The 17,699-nt window shown below is 56.2% G+C and overlaps 1 protein-coding gene across 2 annotated transcripts in view; it reads left to right on the top strand.

Annotated features, from left to right (window-relative positions):
- The first annotated feature begins 1,405 nt into the window (after window positions 1–1,405).
- Window positions 1,406–17,699, top strand: part of CDH4 (cadherin 4) — a 431,321-nt gene continuing 415,027 nt past the window's right edge. Inside the window, exons 1-2 of one of the 2 annotated variants that reach the window (XM_081034128.1) lie at window positions 1,406–1,609; window positions 3,703–3,814. In XM_081034128.1, coding sequence (XP_080890254.1) covers window positions 1,544–1,609; window positions 3,703–3,814 — 178 coding nt within the window. In that variant the 5' untranslated portion in view covers window positions 1,406–1,543. Of the gene's footprint in view, window positions 1,610–3,702; window positions 3,815–5,102; window positions 5,197–17,699 lie in introns of those variants that run through there. The other variant, XM_081034130.1, reaches the window with a different exon arrangement.

Here is a 17,699-nt window from a genome sequence, read left to right as displayed (position 1 = left end):
CGTGAAACCTCACTGGTCATGCGGGTCCTCCACGTAAGTCTGAACGTGATAAGCCCAGCACATTCAGCTGTGTAAATGGATAACTCGTTCCTCTCCCACCACTGAGCTGGGAATGGAGGAGATGTGTGGGGACCTGAGGCAGACATGGTGTTCTGTTTACTAGTCACACAGTTACAGGGTGAGAAACTGCACGTCGCCTTATGCTTTTGGTATAGAACTTACCCTGCCCCTTGGGAGTTACCTAAAATTGGATTTTCTGAAGGTCGGTGTAGGGCACTAACCAGCAGGCCACCCTGCCTAGGTGTGAGAGTTCTGGGGGAAGGAGAGGCTGTTTTGTAGCTTTCTGTTCTCTTGCCCAAATTGCCTCTTACCTTGGAGCTCAACAGTTTCCCTCAATCTTCCTCCCTCTCCTTTGCAGTGAATTTCTTAAACCAGAACTAATGTATCCGGACACAGAACACCTCCAAACCAAGACAAAGAAATTGTGAAATATCTGAGCAAACAAAGCCACTGTTCTTTAAATCTCCAAGCCAAAAGGAATGTGCAGAAATTTACTCCCTTTCCAAGCTGTACATATTTTTTACTTGATGATCCCTTAAAGAAGTGTCCCCCCAGTTCAGAATTCACCCAAGCAGACAATGGATCCCGCCTGGCCTGGCTTCACTGAAGTTCCTGGCAGTTCTACCGTCTGGGGGAGAATGTCTGCCCTTCCTTTCCTTTCCTTCCCAGGGGTTTCTAATTTATTTCTTGGTTTCGCGGGCCTAACAGAACGTTTTGATGCACAAATAGGCATTGGTCTCTTCCCCAGTCCTTAAGGCCATCTCCAGCCAGGGCCCAGGACATGGAGCTTTCCAGCGGGCTGGAGGGTGTGCACAGCCTGTGGCCTGAGATACAGCCTCGGTGCTCTGTCCCTTTCTAACCGGCTAATGTCACAAGGTAGATTCCTGCGCAGCCAGACATGGGTGCTTGGCCAGGAGGGGAACCTAGGGCTGGGGTCAGTGAGAAGACACAGCAAAGAATTGAGTACCCACCCCCAACGTGGCCCCGGCAGGAAGTTGGACCAGCGCATGAGGGGTGCCCAGGGTTTGGGGGCGGGGACCCCCGTGCCTTCTGCGGTCGTCACGCCGCCCACACACTTTTTCCGGTAGACGGAGTGGCGGTGGCCCCTTCGGCCGACGCGGGCTCCAGCCTCCCCGCCCGTCCCCGCTTCGCGGTGCGGGCGCGCAGGGCGCGCGGCGCCTTTAAGACCCGCCTCGGGCTGGCGAGCGCAGGGCGGGGCGGCGGGCGGGGCCTCGGCGGGGCGGCCGCGCGGCTTCACCTGCAGTCGGAGCGCGCGGGGCAGAGGCGCGGGCGGCTGCGGGGCCGGCGGGCGGACGCACCGGCCCGAGGGAGCGCGCCGCCGGCCGACTCGGCCTGGCTCCCGGCGCGGGGGCTGGAGGCGCGGGCCCCGCTGGAGCGGCGGCGGCGGCGCCACCCGGGAGGCGCGATCGCGGCGGCGGCGGGAGCGGGGTCCGGACGCCGGGCTCCGCGCGCGGCGGGGACGATGACCGCGGGCTCGGGCGCGCTGCTCGCGCTGCTCGCGCTGCTCTCGCTCTGCGGTGCGCTCCGGGTGAGTTGCCGCCTCGCACCCCGGCGGCCCGGGGGGTCTCTCCCCGCTCCCCGCGCGCCCCGCTGCCCCCGCTGCCCCCCGCCGGCTCCCGCGCTCCGTGAAGCCCCCTGTGGTCGGCGGGAGCACGGAGCCGCGGGGAGCGGGGAGCGGGGAGCTGCGCGCGGTGGGCGGTGGGCGGTGGGCGGGGGTGGGGGCGCAGGAGCCCTGCCCCGAGCGGGACCCGCCGCGCGCCCCTCGCCGCCCCTGGTCCGCGCCCGCTGCCCGGAGCTCGGCTCGCCCGCGCCGGGGGGGCTGCCTGCTGGCGGGGCCGGCGCGCCCTCCCCTCGCCCGGGACACGCGTGCCTCCGGAGTTGGCGAACCCACCCGGGCCGGGGCTGCGGGTGCGGGGACCTGGTGGCAGCGGGCAGCGGGCCGGGGGTCGGGGTGCTGGGGCCACTCTGGGCGGCCGCCCCTGCCGAGGGCTGGGGATCGCGGCGCGGCGCCGCCTGGGTCCTCATCCTCTGCGTGCCCGCGAGAGCCGTCCCTGCGGGTGGGCGGCTGCTGCGGACCACGGGACGCCCCGGCCGCCGAGGCCCCGCGGTGCGGGCCGGAGCGTGTCTGGCGGAGCCCTCGCCGAGCTGAGCAGCGCCGGGCGCCGGGCTCCCTGGAGCGTGGTCCCAGCTCTCGCCGGCTTCCCCCGGAGCCCACGAGCCGCGCTCCAGCCCGGCTCCGCGCCCGCTGGGGCCGAGCTCCGGGGCGGCGCGCAGGCTGCGCCGGGGGCGCCCCGGAGGGAGGCGCCGGGGCCGCGAGAGTTGCAGGAACCCCCTCTCGTGGCGGATCGGCCTCGCTGCTCCTCCCGGGCCGCGCGCTGCAACCTCGGAAATAAGCCCGCGCCGCGGGCCAGGCCGCTCCCAGGCTGTGGGCGTGGGGTGAGCGCGGCACTCGCCGGGGGCGGCTCCAAACTTTCCTGGGCGAGTGCACCTCCCCGGCTTCCGTCTCCCTGGAGCTTCGTGCCCGAGGACCGAGCCGCGGTGCGGAGTTTTTCCCACGGAACGACCCCGCGCCCGCTCCCTCCCCGGGTGCTTCTGGGTGGGGGCTCCCGCGCGCGTCCTCGCAGGCGGTGGGTGCAGGAGCTCGGGCTGGGCAGCTCCCCGGCCGGGCGGGGGGAGGCAGCCCACGGTAGAGGTGCGTGCTGCTCCGCCGCCCGTGAAGGCGCGTCTGGGGGTGTGGGCTGCGCCCCTGCTGCGTGGGCTGGCAGGGGGAGGGCCCCGCCACGCTCCCTCGCCCGCAGGGATGGCAGGCTGGCTTCCCTGTGGCACTCACGGTCTCTCCCTCCGTCCCCGCCCCCGCGGCTGACCTGTGGCTCCCACTCCCCAGTCTGGGAGGAGGCCACTCCACCCGCCCCAGTGCTCCCCGTGTGGGAGCTATACCACCTCCCACTGGGCGGTAAAGCCTGGGCGCCCAGAGAACAGGAGATCCACCCTTTCTGGTCAGTTAGGGGAGCTCTCTCCCTGGGTTGCGCTGGAGATGGAGGCTCCTGAGGTGGACAGGCGTCCAGGGAAGTGAGGTAGGGGGTGGGGGAGAAAACACGAGGGTGGAACCCCCCTCACCTCCTCACCCCAGTCTCCTTGCTGTCCCGCTCTGAGCAGTCTTGGAGAATCACCTTTCTTGTTCTGCCCACCACCTCCCTCCCTGGTGACTGCAGAGAGCAGACAGCGTGCTGGTCCACCTGAGCCACAGCTGGCCCTGTGGCCTGAAGGGTGACCTGGCTGGGACATGGCCCGTCCCCTGGCCTCCCCTCCTGTCTGTCTTCATTATAACCCTGGGCTGTCCTGCCTGCTGCCTTCTGAACAGTCCTCAGACTTTCCCCTCTGCCACCGCCCCTGAGGCCCTGAAACGCCTGCCGCCTGCTGTCCCTCTGCAGCACTCTGTCCCCAGGCCAAAGCCACTTTAAGTCCCTGGAGACCAGAAGCACCACTGCGAAGTCTGGGTGGAAGCTGGGGTTTATCCTGTTTCTGTCATAGCTGAGACACAGCAGGCCCTTGGTGAGCGTCGGCTGGATTAAATTTCTGTGAACTTAGGTTTGTTCTAACCTCTCTTCTTTCTGTCCTCAGGCTCATAATGGGGATGTGACAGCCAGGGAGAGCTGCAAGGCTGGATTCTCCGAAGAAGATTACACGGCATTAATCTCCCAGAATATTCTGGAAGGAGAGAAGGTCCTCAAAGGTAGGGCTGAGGAGGAGGAGGGGGTAAGGAATTGCACACCTTGCTGTGGATTGGGGAGACATTCGGGTGGAAAATGCCAGGCTGGGCTGCCTTTGAGCCATCTCTTTGCAGAATGCTGGTTGTGAGGTCAGCGAGTTGTGGATTGGGCGACCTGAAAAACGTTTTGCATCAAAGGTGAATGATTCAGAATCCCTGTCATTTTTGAGTGAGGTGAATCATTTCCTGGGCCACGGATTAGAATTTGAATGTAACGTCACCCAAATACTGTGCAGAGGGAGACTTTCTTCCTAAGTATTTTTATGTATGAAATTCTGGATTCTTAAATTATCCTTGCTTTGAAATGCACGGTGAAGCAGACGATGTTGTGGGAAATGTGGTAAATAAGCCCACAGACGTTCTGTTCACAAACGTGGCATTCATTTTCATTACCGTCCCACCGACAACACGAAAACACACAGGCAGGAGGGTCCTGCCAGTTAGCGTTACCACCATCGCGGGAGTCTGTCCACACTTGTGATGGGCGAGTCAGAGGAACGTCAGAACTCTGATGACAGTAGACCATTTGGTATATTGATCTGTTTCCCTTTGCAGACAAACTAATTAAACTTTATATTTGCATGGGAGGGGAAATTAATCAGTGCTTCCTTCCCTAAGGTTTCAAAGTCAGAGCCAGAGTGTCTTGGCTATGTGTCTTCCCTCCCAACATCCGTTTCCCAGAAAGTGGCAGCATTTAGCTGAGTCCAAAGTGATGGAGGAAGAGAACTGGAGAGCAAGCACCAAAGCTAAATTTCAGCATTCATGACTGAACAGTCCTTAGGCTGCTGCCTTTCTCCCAGCTTTGTGTTTTAGGGAATATAGGATTTTCCCACGAGTACTGGGTATGTGAGGTGGTTCTTTAGACCCTCTCCCTTGGAGACAGAGCTTGTTGACTTGTTGGTTCCTGTTACATGAATCAGGGTTTTCGTTTTGCACTGAATCCAACTTTTCTTATTTGTTGTCATCTGAGTTGACTGCTAAAGCAGAGGTATGATACTATTAACTCTTTCATTGATTGATTACCAAAAAAATAAATAAATAAAATAAAAACATAAAAATCTCTTGAGCCGTTGGCCTAGAAGGAATGGATGTGCTATATTAGTAGGTGTCCGTGGTAACAGTTTTCAGGCGGTGCTCTGGTAATGGCGCTGTGTGTGTCATTTTAGAGTTGGAAAGGTGAGGTCATCGCAGGATCTGTGTGTTTACCGAGAATCCCTGCGTGCCTGCAGAGAAGGCCCAGAAGATTCTCTCACCCTCAGTACATTGTACCATCGCAAATAACAGGAGACCCGTATGGCAGTGCGCTGTTCCCGTGTCCGGGAGCTGACATCCTCATGCCTCCCCAGGTATGAAGCTAAACATGATGAGATGTTGCAGCATCAGTTTTACTGAGGAATTCCAGAAAAAACTGCCTCTATTTTAGTACCAACAAGTGCTGCCTACCACAGAAGAGAGTGACAGATTCTCGTACTTTTTATGATAAACTGAGATTTCAAAGGAGTGTCTCCTGTGTCCCTGTAGGTTGTGTGGGTCCAGACTGAGCTGGGCGGGGGGAGCCCTGACCTCTGGCTGGATGTGGTCCTGTCCCACATGCCGAGATGGTTTTCACCTAGTGGCAGATGAAGGCTCCATCATTGTAGGTGGTCTTGACCGGCTTCTGGAATGTGTGGACGGCTTCTGGAATGTGTGGATGTGAGACTTGTTTGCTAAGCACTTATCCAGAAGTGAGGCCCAGCCTGACCCTGGTTGAGGAGAGAGTTGCAGAAGGTGTCCCAGGCATTAGGGGTCCTGCAGCCCCCCTCCCCTGGGACGAGCTAGAGTGCCATTGCTCCCCTGCACCTGGCTGCGACACCCTCTCACTGTTTCCTTCCTCTGGGTCTTCTGAAGAATCTCAGGGACAAAGAGATGTTTTAAGTCTTAGAAATAACTTTGCACGTATGGAGGCGAAAGCTGACATGCACTCAAGCCAGGGCAGATAAAATTTTCTCCATTTATTTATGTAGAAAACTTTGCAAACTACGAGACCCCAGTGAAGATACATGTGTCAACAATAAGTAAGTGGCACAGTGTTTCTGTTCTTCTGGTAGGAATCTAGTTAAATAGGTAATGACGACGGGTAATTGAGTTATTCCAACGGAGAGAGCTTAACCTTGATTCGACAAGGGAAGCTTCAGAGAGTCACCGTTTCATTCTAAGTGCGCCGTAAGCCATTCACGACTGCTCTGTGGCTCCCTCTCTGCTAGAGTCAGCTTACCAGCAGCCCCAAATATCCAGAATCCAGAAAGAGTGATTTGTTACATAGTAATTAACTTGTTTATGATAAATGCATGGAAGAAATGTCGTGGCATTTTGTTTTATGTTGAAATGAAATGCGTTTGCATGCTAAAAGTTTCGTGCTAATTAGGCTTAAAATAGTTTTCCCCAATAGGGTAGCGGATCCTATGGTATTGCAAACCCTTTGAATAGCAAATCTGCTGCGTATGACAACACGGGGCATTCATTTCGCTGATTTGTAGCGTGCCTAGATCCCCACCCCCAATCTGGTACACCCTGGGTGTTGCTGTGCCTACTCTTAGGAGGTAGTTTGGTTTTCGGGATAATTCACTTATGGCCATGATCACTGGAGCATGGTAATGTCTAAAATAGGACCATGAAGCCAGTTTCCTTAGGCTAACACAGAAGGTAGTTGGGGCAGTTGCTGGGCCGGTGTCTTGTTCTCCACCTTGTTAATAATTGACTGTCAGCCCGCCTGCGGTTGCCGTGGCGCAGTGACCGGCCTTGTGCTCTCTCTGGCGGGCAGAGTTCTGGGAGAACCCGGTCCAGCTTCATGGCAAAAAGCCTGCAAGGATGGGACAGCGATAGGTGGCATCGTCGGAACTCAGGATGTGGGTGTCCTATCTCCCCTAAGAGGGTGTCAGGTGAGGAGAAATGTCTGCCGGACGCAGGGGGAGTGGGGGCTGGACACTGCCTGAGGAAAGCGGGTACACTGTGAGTCAAATGCTGTCGAAAGGGGAGTTTTATTTCTGATGACTTCATCTCATGAGACTTCCGCAGAAAAGCCTTCCCGCCCCCTGCCACCCCCAGTTACCTTAGGACCATTGCAGGATTTACATCATCCCATCGATATTCTGTCTTCCTTAAACCAAAAAACTCATGAGGGCTGCCACCCTGTCACTCTGGTTTGCCATTTCGGTCGTTTCAGGATGTTCTCAGCCAGCAAGATAAAACCCAATAAATAAATAGATGGGGGTTAATTTTTCTCACATAACAATGTAGAAGTTGGTGGTGAGGGCTGGAGCAGCAGACCTGTGGCACCCTCTCAGGTCTAATTGTTATTCTTACCATTGTACCACCTTTAGTTTATTGGTTTGTCAGGTTATTGCCTCGTCATTGCAAATGGGCTGCTGTGGCTCCGGGCATTGCTTTTGAGTTCAGAGCAGAAGAAGGGAGGGAGTGGGAGCACCACCTGCCTTTCTTCTCTGCGTCAGGAAAGTCAGCACTTTCTCAGAAACCTTGCAGTTTCTCAGTGGCTCGCATCAGGTCACATGCCACTCCCAGCTGAATGCAGTGGGAAGCTGGGAAGCAGAGAATTGCACTGTCATGTTCGGCTTAGTCCCTGTATGACCCATCACCTGGCCAAGGAGCAAATTGCTACTTGGAGCAGAATTGGGGTTCTGTTTTAGGAAGGAAGATGGGAGGAGTGCATGCCCAGGAGACAAGCATCAGTGTCTGCCAGTAGTTTCTGGAGCTTCCAGTATGCTCCCCAAACAGAGTGGAGAGGCAGTGCTTTGTTGAATGAATGGCTCATTTGCATAACAAGGCACAGACTGAGGCAAGGTTGAGGGGAGACCAAATGCTGGTATTCAGAGTGGGAATCTAAGAACTTGCTGCAACGTAACAGGCATGCACAAAAGTACCATTATCTTGTCTTTACAACTGTGTTGGAAATGGCTTCTTTGCCCACACAGTTTGGCCCAACCCACGTCTGTGAAGACAGGTAACTCTTGCCAGGGCAGAAGGCGTCGCTCGACGCACGGGCAGGAACTAGGCAAATCTCACTGCGCACCCAACTCCCAGGGTCATGCCTGACGTGTGGTGTTGTGGGTGTGCGATCAGTATTGTCAAGTGAAGTAATGAATGAGCCATAAAATGCTGACACTGTGATGTTTCTGAGTCCCCTGTTCGTTCACCGACGAGCGGGAGCTGCTGGGGATGTTCCAATAAATGACACCAGTGATGACACCAACCACGTATGATGAGAATGACTAGACACTGCAAGTTGCCTGTCCAATAGCCGTTCTCTCTTTCTTCCTTACTAATAAAACCTCATCTGAGCTGCTCCATTTGGCTCACACGGAGCCCTGTTTAAGAGACTCCCACCTCCAGTAGACTCTTGTACCCCAAGGTGGCAACATGGCCCCTTTCCAGTCAGTGGGATCTAATTAGGTTATTCTATTAGATGAGGCTTCTGGGAAAGCCTTACTTTTTCCTGAGCCGACTCAGTGGGCCATGCTTTTTGCCTTTACCTCTTCCTCCTGCCTGGAATACTGACGTGATGTCTGCAACGGAGCAGCCATTTTGTGGCTGTGAGGATGGTGGCACAGGAATTAGGTCCCAGGTGGCACCCTTGAACAAGTACAGAGCTCTGGACTCATTTTCCCTGGAGAGAAGAGAAAAACAAGGTTCAAACATTACAGTCTTATCCAACAGAGCTGACTAATCCTCGACTTAGGGAAAACAAGAGCTGTGCACACTAGCGAATGCCTGTCTTTCCCTCTGCCAGCTAAGCACATAATGCCATCTTCTGCCGTGAGCCTGGGTTTTCCAGCTCCTTCTAACCATCCTTTGTTCCTTGGGCCTTGGCCCTACTCTGGCTTTAGTGGCCCCTCCCTCCTTTGTGAGTTAGTATTTATGTCCAGCTTGCTGGATTGCAGAGAGCACGCCACGGGCACTGGGTAAATATTTGTTGACTAGATGAAATGAACAGTCAACATTTTAGACTGTGTCTTGAGGCCAGGATATAAATGAATCATTGCACATATCGAGCCAGGGCTATCTATCTGAAATCTCCACGGTATCTCTTCGCCACTCTCTTCCAGGAAGCCAGGTGGTTCTGTGTGGGGGACTCTGTCTGCAATGTCCACTGGCTCCAGGGACCCATGGGGCCCACAAAGAAGCAATGGTGAGTGGAGGTTAAGCCGGACTCAGCCCCAGTGCTGCCTTTGCCTGGCCCCAAATCAGGGCGGACCTTGCTCTGGGAGCCAGAGAAATGCTTCTTCCTGAGCATGGAGACCTCCACTGCCTCCTGTGGGCTTTCTCCTCAAGGGTCCCCTGGGAAAGAGCCCACAGCTGCTGGTGGAGACCGCAAGGCCCCTGCCGCTGTGTATGGGGACGGCCATGCCGCTTCAGGGGCCCGTGCTGTTTTCTCAGAAGCCTTTCCTGTCGTCATTCCGCCTGGTCAGAGTTAAGAGGTTGAGTTTAGAAAGGGAAGTCTGTATACTTAGAAAGTGGCTTCTGTCACATAAGAGGTAAGACTGGCATGCTCTACTCATTGCCGCAAGAACAAAACCATCACGGAGAAAGGGTCCTGGTAGCCAGGTGAAAAACAGGAGGCAGGTGTCTGCTGCCCGAGGCTTGCAGCAGTCACGTGCCCCCCGCTGACAGAGCTGCGGGAGCTGCTGGCTCCCCAAGGTGATGGCCCAGGAGTCCCTTCTGGCTCGGCTCCAGAAGGACATGCACACACCCGTTAGATGTGAGGATGGCGACCTCCTGATGCTCTGGCTTAAAGGTTAAGTAACATGTTTGCATTTCAGAACTACGGAGTTTAATGGCAACTTAAGATGAGGCCATTATAATACACTGTAATGACATTGAGTAGTTCTGGTCAGACTGTGCCATCCTCAGCGTCACCTGTCACCCTCACCAGAGCTCCCCAGGGAGGTGCGATCGTACCCATTGTGTGGATCAGAACTGGTGACCAGCGATGTCGAGAGACGGGCTTGGTGCATGTGTTTTGCTGTGCTTTCCCTTTGTCCCAACCCAGCTTTCAGCTCACATGTGTGTCCCACACAATGTGAGGGAGGGCGGTTTCGAGCGCTGACACTGTAGGCACACAGGACACCTCCACTGTGCAGGGGCCCCACCCCGAATTTACCACTTATCCACATTCGGACGTGCTAGTTGTCTCTCGTCCTGGACGCGGGCACCACACGGGCCCCGGGTATCAAGAAGTGCTTGATGGCAGTTGCGGGAGTGTGAGGGCTCGTCTGAAGTGGGTCAGAGCTCTGTGGACACCTTGGGTTTGCAGAACTGGCTCTGGCGTTAGAAGAGCCGGATTCCGTGTTGGTGACAGAGGTGGCACACAGCCCCAAGCAGCGTCCTCACTGGGCGTTCAGACTCAGCCAGTGCTGGGGAAGCAGCAGAAGGAAGTCCTGCCAGGAAGCCCCGCCGGTTCTGGGCTGAGGCACAGGACCATGGCCATGAATGACTGATTGGCTTGGAGCCTGATGACGTTAAGGAGGCTGATGATGGAGAGTGAGAAAGGCCCAGGGCTCTGGTCTGAAGGAGCCCCCCCACCTGCCGGGGCCGGGCTCCCTGGAACCATCTCGTGGGGGGACATGCGTGAGACACGGCCTCCCTCCCTCTGGTCCTTTCTGCCTGGGTCTGGGGTCCTGGGTGTTTGCAGGGGCCTCCAGTCTAGGTTTCTAGGTCTCTCTCTCTTCCTTTCTTTTTCTGTGAAGCATGGTCAGGTAGATGAGACAACTGATCACGAACTGGGAGTGAGTGAGCAGGCAAGCATTTGTCTTTTCAAAGAATGTACCTATTTCGACTTTTTGAAGGAGCGATTTTTACTTCGAGTGAATTCCGCTATGAGAAATACCACAAGCTGAACAAGGTTTTTTCCGTCAAGGGTGATAGAGTCATCCCGCATGTGTTCTTGTAAAACCTTGTGGCACTTACTTGTTCTTTCAATCCTCCAACCGGGGACGGTGGTATGTTGGAAGCTGGGCTGGTAGTGGTATCAGTTCCTTTTGTCACAAGTCTCCCAGAATTTTGGTGCCTTTCTGCCTGCGCTCTAGGCTGCCCTCTCCTGGTGGCCTCTGGGACTGTCTCTGGCTGGCTCCCACCCGGCCCTGCCCCTTAAAGAGAACAAAAGAAAGCAAACCTAACCTGTTTAATTATCTTTGCCCAGTGTGTGCTGCCAAAGGCCATTTCCCCTCCAGCCTGCCTCAGGGGCGAGCTGGTGTTGTTGCGGACTTCCCCTGGGCTCCCCTGGGCTCCTGTGGGTTCAGGGCAATCAGAGGCCACGCCCAGCCCTCCTCCGGATTACGTGTAAGGTCCCTGTCCCCGCTGCCTTTCCCAGGGAGGAATATACTCAGATTATGGTTTGTACTAGTTTCTTAGTGTGGTGCAAATGACCACAGACTTAGCGGCTTAAATGACACAAATACCATCTTGCTCTTCTGGGTGTCAGGGTCCAACATGGGTCCCCCTGGACTAGAATCAGGGTGTCGTCAGGGCAGGGATCCTTCTGGGGGCTCCGGGAAGTGGCCTGGCCTCAGCTTCCAGAGGCCCCTGCTTTCCTTGGCTTGTGGCCCTTCCTCCATCGTCACAGCCAGCACCGTTCTCTCTCTCTCTGCCTTTCTCTGCGGTCACATTACCTTTTCTGCCTCTCCCTCCTGCCTGCCTCTTCTGCTTACATATAAGGACCCTTGTGATGACACTGGGCCCGCCTGGCTCACCCAGGATCGCCTCCCCTCTCAGGGTCCTTAACTTGATTTACAGGCCTCCCACATGCGCATGTGATCATGTGTCCCTTCTGGTCCCATGTGTAAGGACCTGCTGTGTCTTGAACTCTGCGCCGTGTTCTTCGTCCTTCCCTGTGGAGGAAACTGAGGCCCAGGCGACTGAGGAACGCAGTGGGAGTCACGGGCTGGCAAGCCCGGGGAAGCCTGAGCTCCAGCTTTAGCCGCCCCCGCGGCCCTCGTGTGCCTGGCCCCTTCCAGGAGCTCCTGCCCGATGGGCGCTGCGCCGTCTATCATTAGGGCTCTGGGGGCCACTTCTTCGTGGGTCATGAGCCGGGATTTGCACTTCGGAGACTGAAGATGCGAGCTGCTGCTGCAAAGCCCTGGGCAGCTCTGATCTGGCTGCTGTTAACTTCACCTTGTTTGGCTTCACTGTGTTTTCCCAGGACAGTGTGTGGGGATTTAGAAGGGATTAAGGTAAGCCTTCGGTGACAGGTAAATATCCAGAGGGCAGCACAAGGCCACCGCCTGCCTTGCCAACAGAAGGATGGTCCTCGTGGAGGATGGGAGCTGACCTGCGCAGGTGGGGGCTCTGGGAACAGCCGCAGGTGCTCACAGAGGCCTCCCTGGCCCGGTGCTCTGTCCATTTGGAACCCAGTTTCCTGAAGTTCCAGCCCGGGGGAGAGGTGTGGACCCCATGTCTGCCCAGGAAGGACCTTGCTCTTTGTCCCTGACAGCCGGGGAAGATGACTTACCTCCCCTCCTTCCTCGGGTGTGCGCCTGTGTCTGCACGCCTGACGTGGAGAAATACGGGATTTGGGTTTGCGGTGGGGCCTGCCGGCCAAATGTAAGTTTGAACACCACGGGCATTGACCTGCCTGGAAAGCTGAGAGGGGCCGTCGGTGGTCAGGTTTGCTGAGCGTGCAGGCCCAGGCTTCTGCTGCCAGCAGGGCCCAGGGAGCATGCAGACTGGCACAGGACTGAGAGCAGGGATACTTGTGGGAGAGGGGCTGAATCAGGGGTGGCTTCCCTGCTGTGGCCTTAGTTTCCTTATCTGCAAAGCAGAGGGTGGGATGTCTAAGTGTGGTCCAGGAACTGTGGCCTGGGGATCGTTGCTAAACCTGGCAGACCCTGGGTCCCCACCCAGACCTACTGTAGTGCATTGGACAGTGGCCCCAACAGACACATTGTTTAGCAGGCACCGTGACTGTGACCTTGTTTGGAGAAAGGGTCTTTGCAGGCGTAACTAAGGGTTTTGAGATGACATTATCTTGGGTTAGCTAGGTGGGCCTTGCATCTGAAAGGCTCAGAACAAATGTCCTTCTAAGAGACAGAAGAGGAAATTTCACTGTCACAGAGGAGAGGCCATGTAAAGACAGAGGCAGAGACTGGGTGACACAGCCACAGCTGCAGACCCCGAAAGCCACTAGGAGCTGGAAGAGGCAGGAAGGAGCTTCCCCTGAACCTCTGGGGGCAGCCAGGCCCAGACTTCTGGTTTCCAGAACTTCAAGAGAATCAGTCTTTGTTATTATAAGCCCCCAGTTTGTGGCTGTTCGTTACAGCAGCCCCAGAACACTCATACACCCCCTGAATCAGAAATCCTGGGATGTGGCCTGGCAGTCTGCCTGTTTAATCCATCTCCCAGGGAAAGCCCGAGGACCTCGGCCTTGAGGCTTTTTAGCATCAGAACTGCAAGGGCCAGCACGCCTTGGGAGAGATGGTGGGGTCCACGGGGGTGCCTGCGGGGGGCTGGGGGGCCACTGGCGTCCTCTGTGTAGCTCAGGTGGGCTGTCGAAACGCTGCCGTGTATTCCATCTCGCCGGCATAGCAAATGAGGCACTTCAGTGTAGCTGTGTAGTATGTTACGTTACAAAGCGTGACACAGAACAATTTCATCAGAATTAAAATGTATATGGCACACTTTTTCTCCTCGCATTATCTTCCCCTGTCAAACGGAGTCTTAACAAGGATTATAGCTCCGATGATATCACGTAGGTACATTGTAAATATTTTGTTAATCTGAAGGTCTGCGTTTGGGAATGGATTGCTCAGCAGCCACTGCTGGAGAGGCCCAGGCTCGCTCCCTCTGCAGCTGAGTGTGGAGGCACGGCGCTGGCTGGCAGGGAGGCGTTTAGAGAATATGCCTCTTCTCTCCCCAGAATTGCTTTACTCTGCAGATGCAAAAAGGCATGATTTCTGGCTCCGAATGTCTCGTTTCCTGTGCCTCCAGCTGCCATGCTTTTGCTGCCTGGCTGCTGAGTTCCCCTGCAAGCCTGGGGTTGCATGCTCGCTCAGGAAAGCAGCTGAGCTGGGGTGCTACGGGCTCCATCTCTGTCTCTGTCACTTCTTGGCAGCTGCATTTCAGGTAGCCTCACGCATATGTGGGATAGTGGCAAGCCGCCCTGCTGCCCGCTGTGACTGCGGGTGATGGGAGCCCTGGTGCCTAGAGGGGCTCCAGGTCTTGGTATCTCCAAGCCCCGCTGTCTGTCTCTCTCTCTGGGCTGGGATGAGCAGACCAGAGGCCGGCGGCAGGGAGGGGGACGGGTGTGTTCCTTCCAGAGAATATTCGCTACAGCTGGGCGCCAGGGTATCTCAGCTCCTGCTCAAGCTCCAGCTGGGCCCCTGGGCTACACTTTACACCTTTCCCCGGTGCCTGGGCAGCCAGGGCACAGTGGGAAGGGCCCTGTCATTGGAAAGTGCCAGGTACACTGTCTCGTGCTTTGTCCTGGTGTGCAGGCTGGTTTGCACAGGGAGCCCTGGAAGGGGAAAGACATCCTTTTCCTTTCTGTTTTCTACAATGTGACAGTTACAGAGGGCCTTGGCTGACTCATTGTGAGGACACTCCTGGGCATTGATGACTGAACTCTGTAAACAGTACAAGCTGCGTCACGCAGCCACCTGTGGGGAGCACCGGAGTCCCGGGGGAAGCCCGTCCCGCGAGCACCGGCCCCTCTGGAGGAGCTGGGAGGACAGTAGGTCTGGGCTTCAGCCTGTTGTGAAGTCCTCCTGTGCTCGGCGTGGCACTAGCTCCTCCCCAGGCAGCCGACTGGTCTGCACAACCAATTGTGAGATCGGCACATGGGCCCCCTCACGAAGCAGGGGACACTGGTGTGCCACGATTCGGGGTCACTTGTTGGAACCCCGCAGCCTGCACTGGAGGAGCCGGGTTTAAGCGGGCAGCCTGCCTCCTGAGGCCCGCCCTCCACCAGCCCTGCCTGTCCCCTCAGCCGCGAGTCCCCTGGTGGAGACCAGGCACCTCGAGCTCCAGGGTTGGCTCCGCTTTTGGGGTTCCAGCCTCAGCGCCCCAGTCATGAGCTCTGTGGCACCAGGCACGTGCCGTGACCTGCGTGATCTGTGGCACTTCTGTCGGAGGAGCTGAGTGTTCCCCTCGCACAGGCGGGTCTGAGGAGCCAGCCAGATGATGCCTGGGCCCCAGGTAGCAGGGCCGCCAAACCTGGCTCCTGGTCACTGACTGCTCAGTGCTGGGAGTACAGCAGCCCCGACTCGGCTGGGGGTGTCCTGCTCCCCTGGAATGTCTGCTGCCCTTCATGTCTCCGTACCTGAGGCTTTGGGAAAGAGCTGACAGCCAGGACCCTGCGGGAAGCTGGCTCGCAGGGAAAACGCCATGTTCCTGACGTGGGACCAGGACAGCCAGGGCCAAGGGTGCTTTTCGTGTCTGCCAGGCCCCCGATCTCCGTGGACGACCCCAGACTCTCCTCTCCGGGAGGCTGGACCCCCAGGTGCCGCTGGGAACAGGCCTTTGAGGCCGTCATCTGTCCATGAGACAGCAGCTCGATTCAGTGGGTGTTTAGGGTGCTGTTGGGGGACTTTTTTCTCTTCAAGGCCTTTACATTCTCATGGGTGGCCAGAGACCTTTTGGCAAAAGGCATGCTTTAAAGTGGAATGAATAAATTATGGAGTGGCTTATTTAAAGCTTTTAGGCTCAGAGGGGGAGGGGCAGCACGCCGATATAAGTTATTGGCTGTCGTTATTTATTAATAGGCTGTGGCATGATAGGATTGTATCCTATCGCACGGAGTGCCGGAGCTGTGACGTTTCAATGGAGCCAGAAAGTAAGTGATGTCTAGGAGCCACATGGCGGCCTCCTTCCCTTTAGAGCAGGCACCGTTTTCCTGAGTTACCTTCCTCTCTCCTACCGTCCCTCAGGTACAAAGAAGGGGTTACGCAACCTGTCTTATGTCGTTCTTCCATTGTGAGATGAAAACAGAACACCAGCAAAGGGCTGAAGGCTATAAAATTGTGATCAAAAGTCTGTAAAATTACAGAACTTACGTTTTCCTGAGAACAGAGCACCTCCCTCCACAGTGACTTTATTTTTTTTCTCAAAGGAGCTGGACAGCTGAAGGATTGACCCTCAGAGAAGTAGAAGATAAACTTCCATGTAGGAAAGAAATAGAGTTACATGCCTGAAAGGTTAATGGCTGGTAAACGTCAATTTTCTACAATCCTGGCTAATAAAAATAGCTTATAAGACATAAAATGTCATGCTGCCAGAATTGCAGGGGCCTTTGAAATCCGTTGTGAAGTCCGGGATTCTTTGAAGACGGTGGGGGCGGGGGCCGGAGTCTGCGCTTCAGGTAGTTTTCCTTCGCGGTGCAGTGTCTCCACCTTTGCGAGAAGGCTCCACTGTGCCTGGGTTTGTCTGGCGTGTTAAGTGCTGTCAACATGTCGCCAATACTCTGGATTCCTAAACCTAGAACGTGCAGTAACTTTATTACAGGAGACGTGTCCACCGTGCTAAACCGGAGCTGTGCTTGTGGGTCTCTGATACGCCTGGGGCGGGGTGGGCGGGAGGGTTGTGCTTGAAACACTGTGAGCGTGGTGTGCTCCAAGAAATGTCTGATTTTTAAACACGGCGACAGGGACGGGCTGCTGTTGCAACCCCTGAAAGTAGCAGGGAGTCATGTTTATATTTTCAACCAGAATTCCAGCACAGGAGGGAGGGATTCTGGGCCAAACTGGGGACTGGAGGTAGGACCTCCTCACCTCTGCCTCTCCCCCTCTCTCCCTGTCCTGCAAGCTTGGGTGGGCAGAGCAATCGGTGCCTGCACTGTTAGAGGAAACTTGTGGAGCCTGTAAAAGTAACCCCTCGTGTGTCAGTCTCCCAGTGCCCTGCGGGTCCGGCGTCTTCCGCTCTGTGACGTGGAGCCTGTGGACACTGGCACTCCTCACGTCCAGCCTGGCAGAATCGGCGCCATGGAGGGGCCGTGGCCGGCCTTTCTGGCTTCTCTGTGAGCAGGATTCAAGGCCCCGTGAGCTGCCAGGGAACCACAGGCCTGGGCTCCAGCATCTCACTAAGTGAGGCTACAGCCTAGGGGTCACGGGTCTGTCTTCAAATTCTGAACATCTCCCAGGCTCACCGGAGGTGGCAGCAGTGGTCCTCACCTGCTGTCCTCGCATGGCGTGTGAGGCCACGGGAACCTAAAATAGGACCTGGGCTTTTTAGCACCATCAGCTTGGACCTCCCCCACTGCAAGCAAGAAGGGGTGCCACTAAGGGGATGGTTCTGTCACGATGTGAGGACCTTGGTTTTTCCCTTTCCCAACTGAAAAATAAAAATTCAGGTAGCTGAGGTCTCCCTCAATGTGCCAAGGTTTGGTCCCGGGGGCCGGTTGGGACCCCGAGGGTCACCCACTGGGGTTTGCGGGGGCTGTGTTTCGATCAGGCAGCTGAGTGGGGGTGGGGATGGGAAGAAGGCAGGGCTGGTGAAGAGTGGCCAAGAATGGGGGCTGGGGAGCAGGACTTTGCTCTTGTACTCAGTTGCTTCCTTCTGTCCCTAAAAATTGGGTCATTAATGGCTTTTCCTCCCTTTACAAAAGAAGTGCCAGGAAGGGAACCCTTTTCAAGCCTGGCCTCGGGCCTCTTGGCAGCCTGGTGCAGGACTGTCAGAGACATGCCCCATTGTCGGGTGCTAAAGGGAGGATTCTGGAAGGGTATCATTCCATGAAAAAAGTCCCTGGTGGTTTTCTGAGGTCTCAGCTTCAAGGAGGCACTAATGAATCACTTCCTCCAGCCCCAGGGGAGCAGAGGGGGTGCTGCTCCCAAGATCAGGCGGCTGCAGTCTTCCCTCTGTCTGTCTGCTC

Source organism: Rhinolophus hipposideros (genome assembly GCF_964194185.1).
Source record: "Rhinolophus hipposideros genome assembly, chromosome: 22".
In the NCBI taxonomy this organism is placed as follows: Eukaryota; Metazoa; Chordata; class Mammalia; order Chiroptera; family Rhinolophidae; genus Rhinolophus; species Rhinolophus hipposideros.
This window is presented reverse-complemented; position numbering and strand designations above follow the sequence as displayed.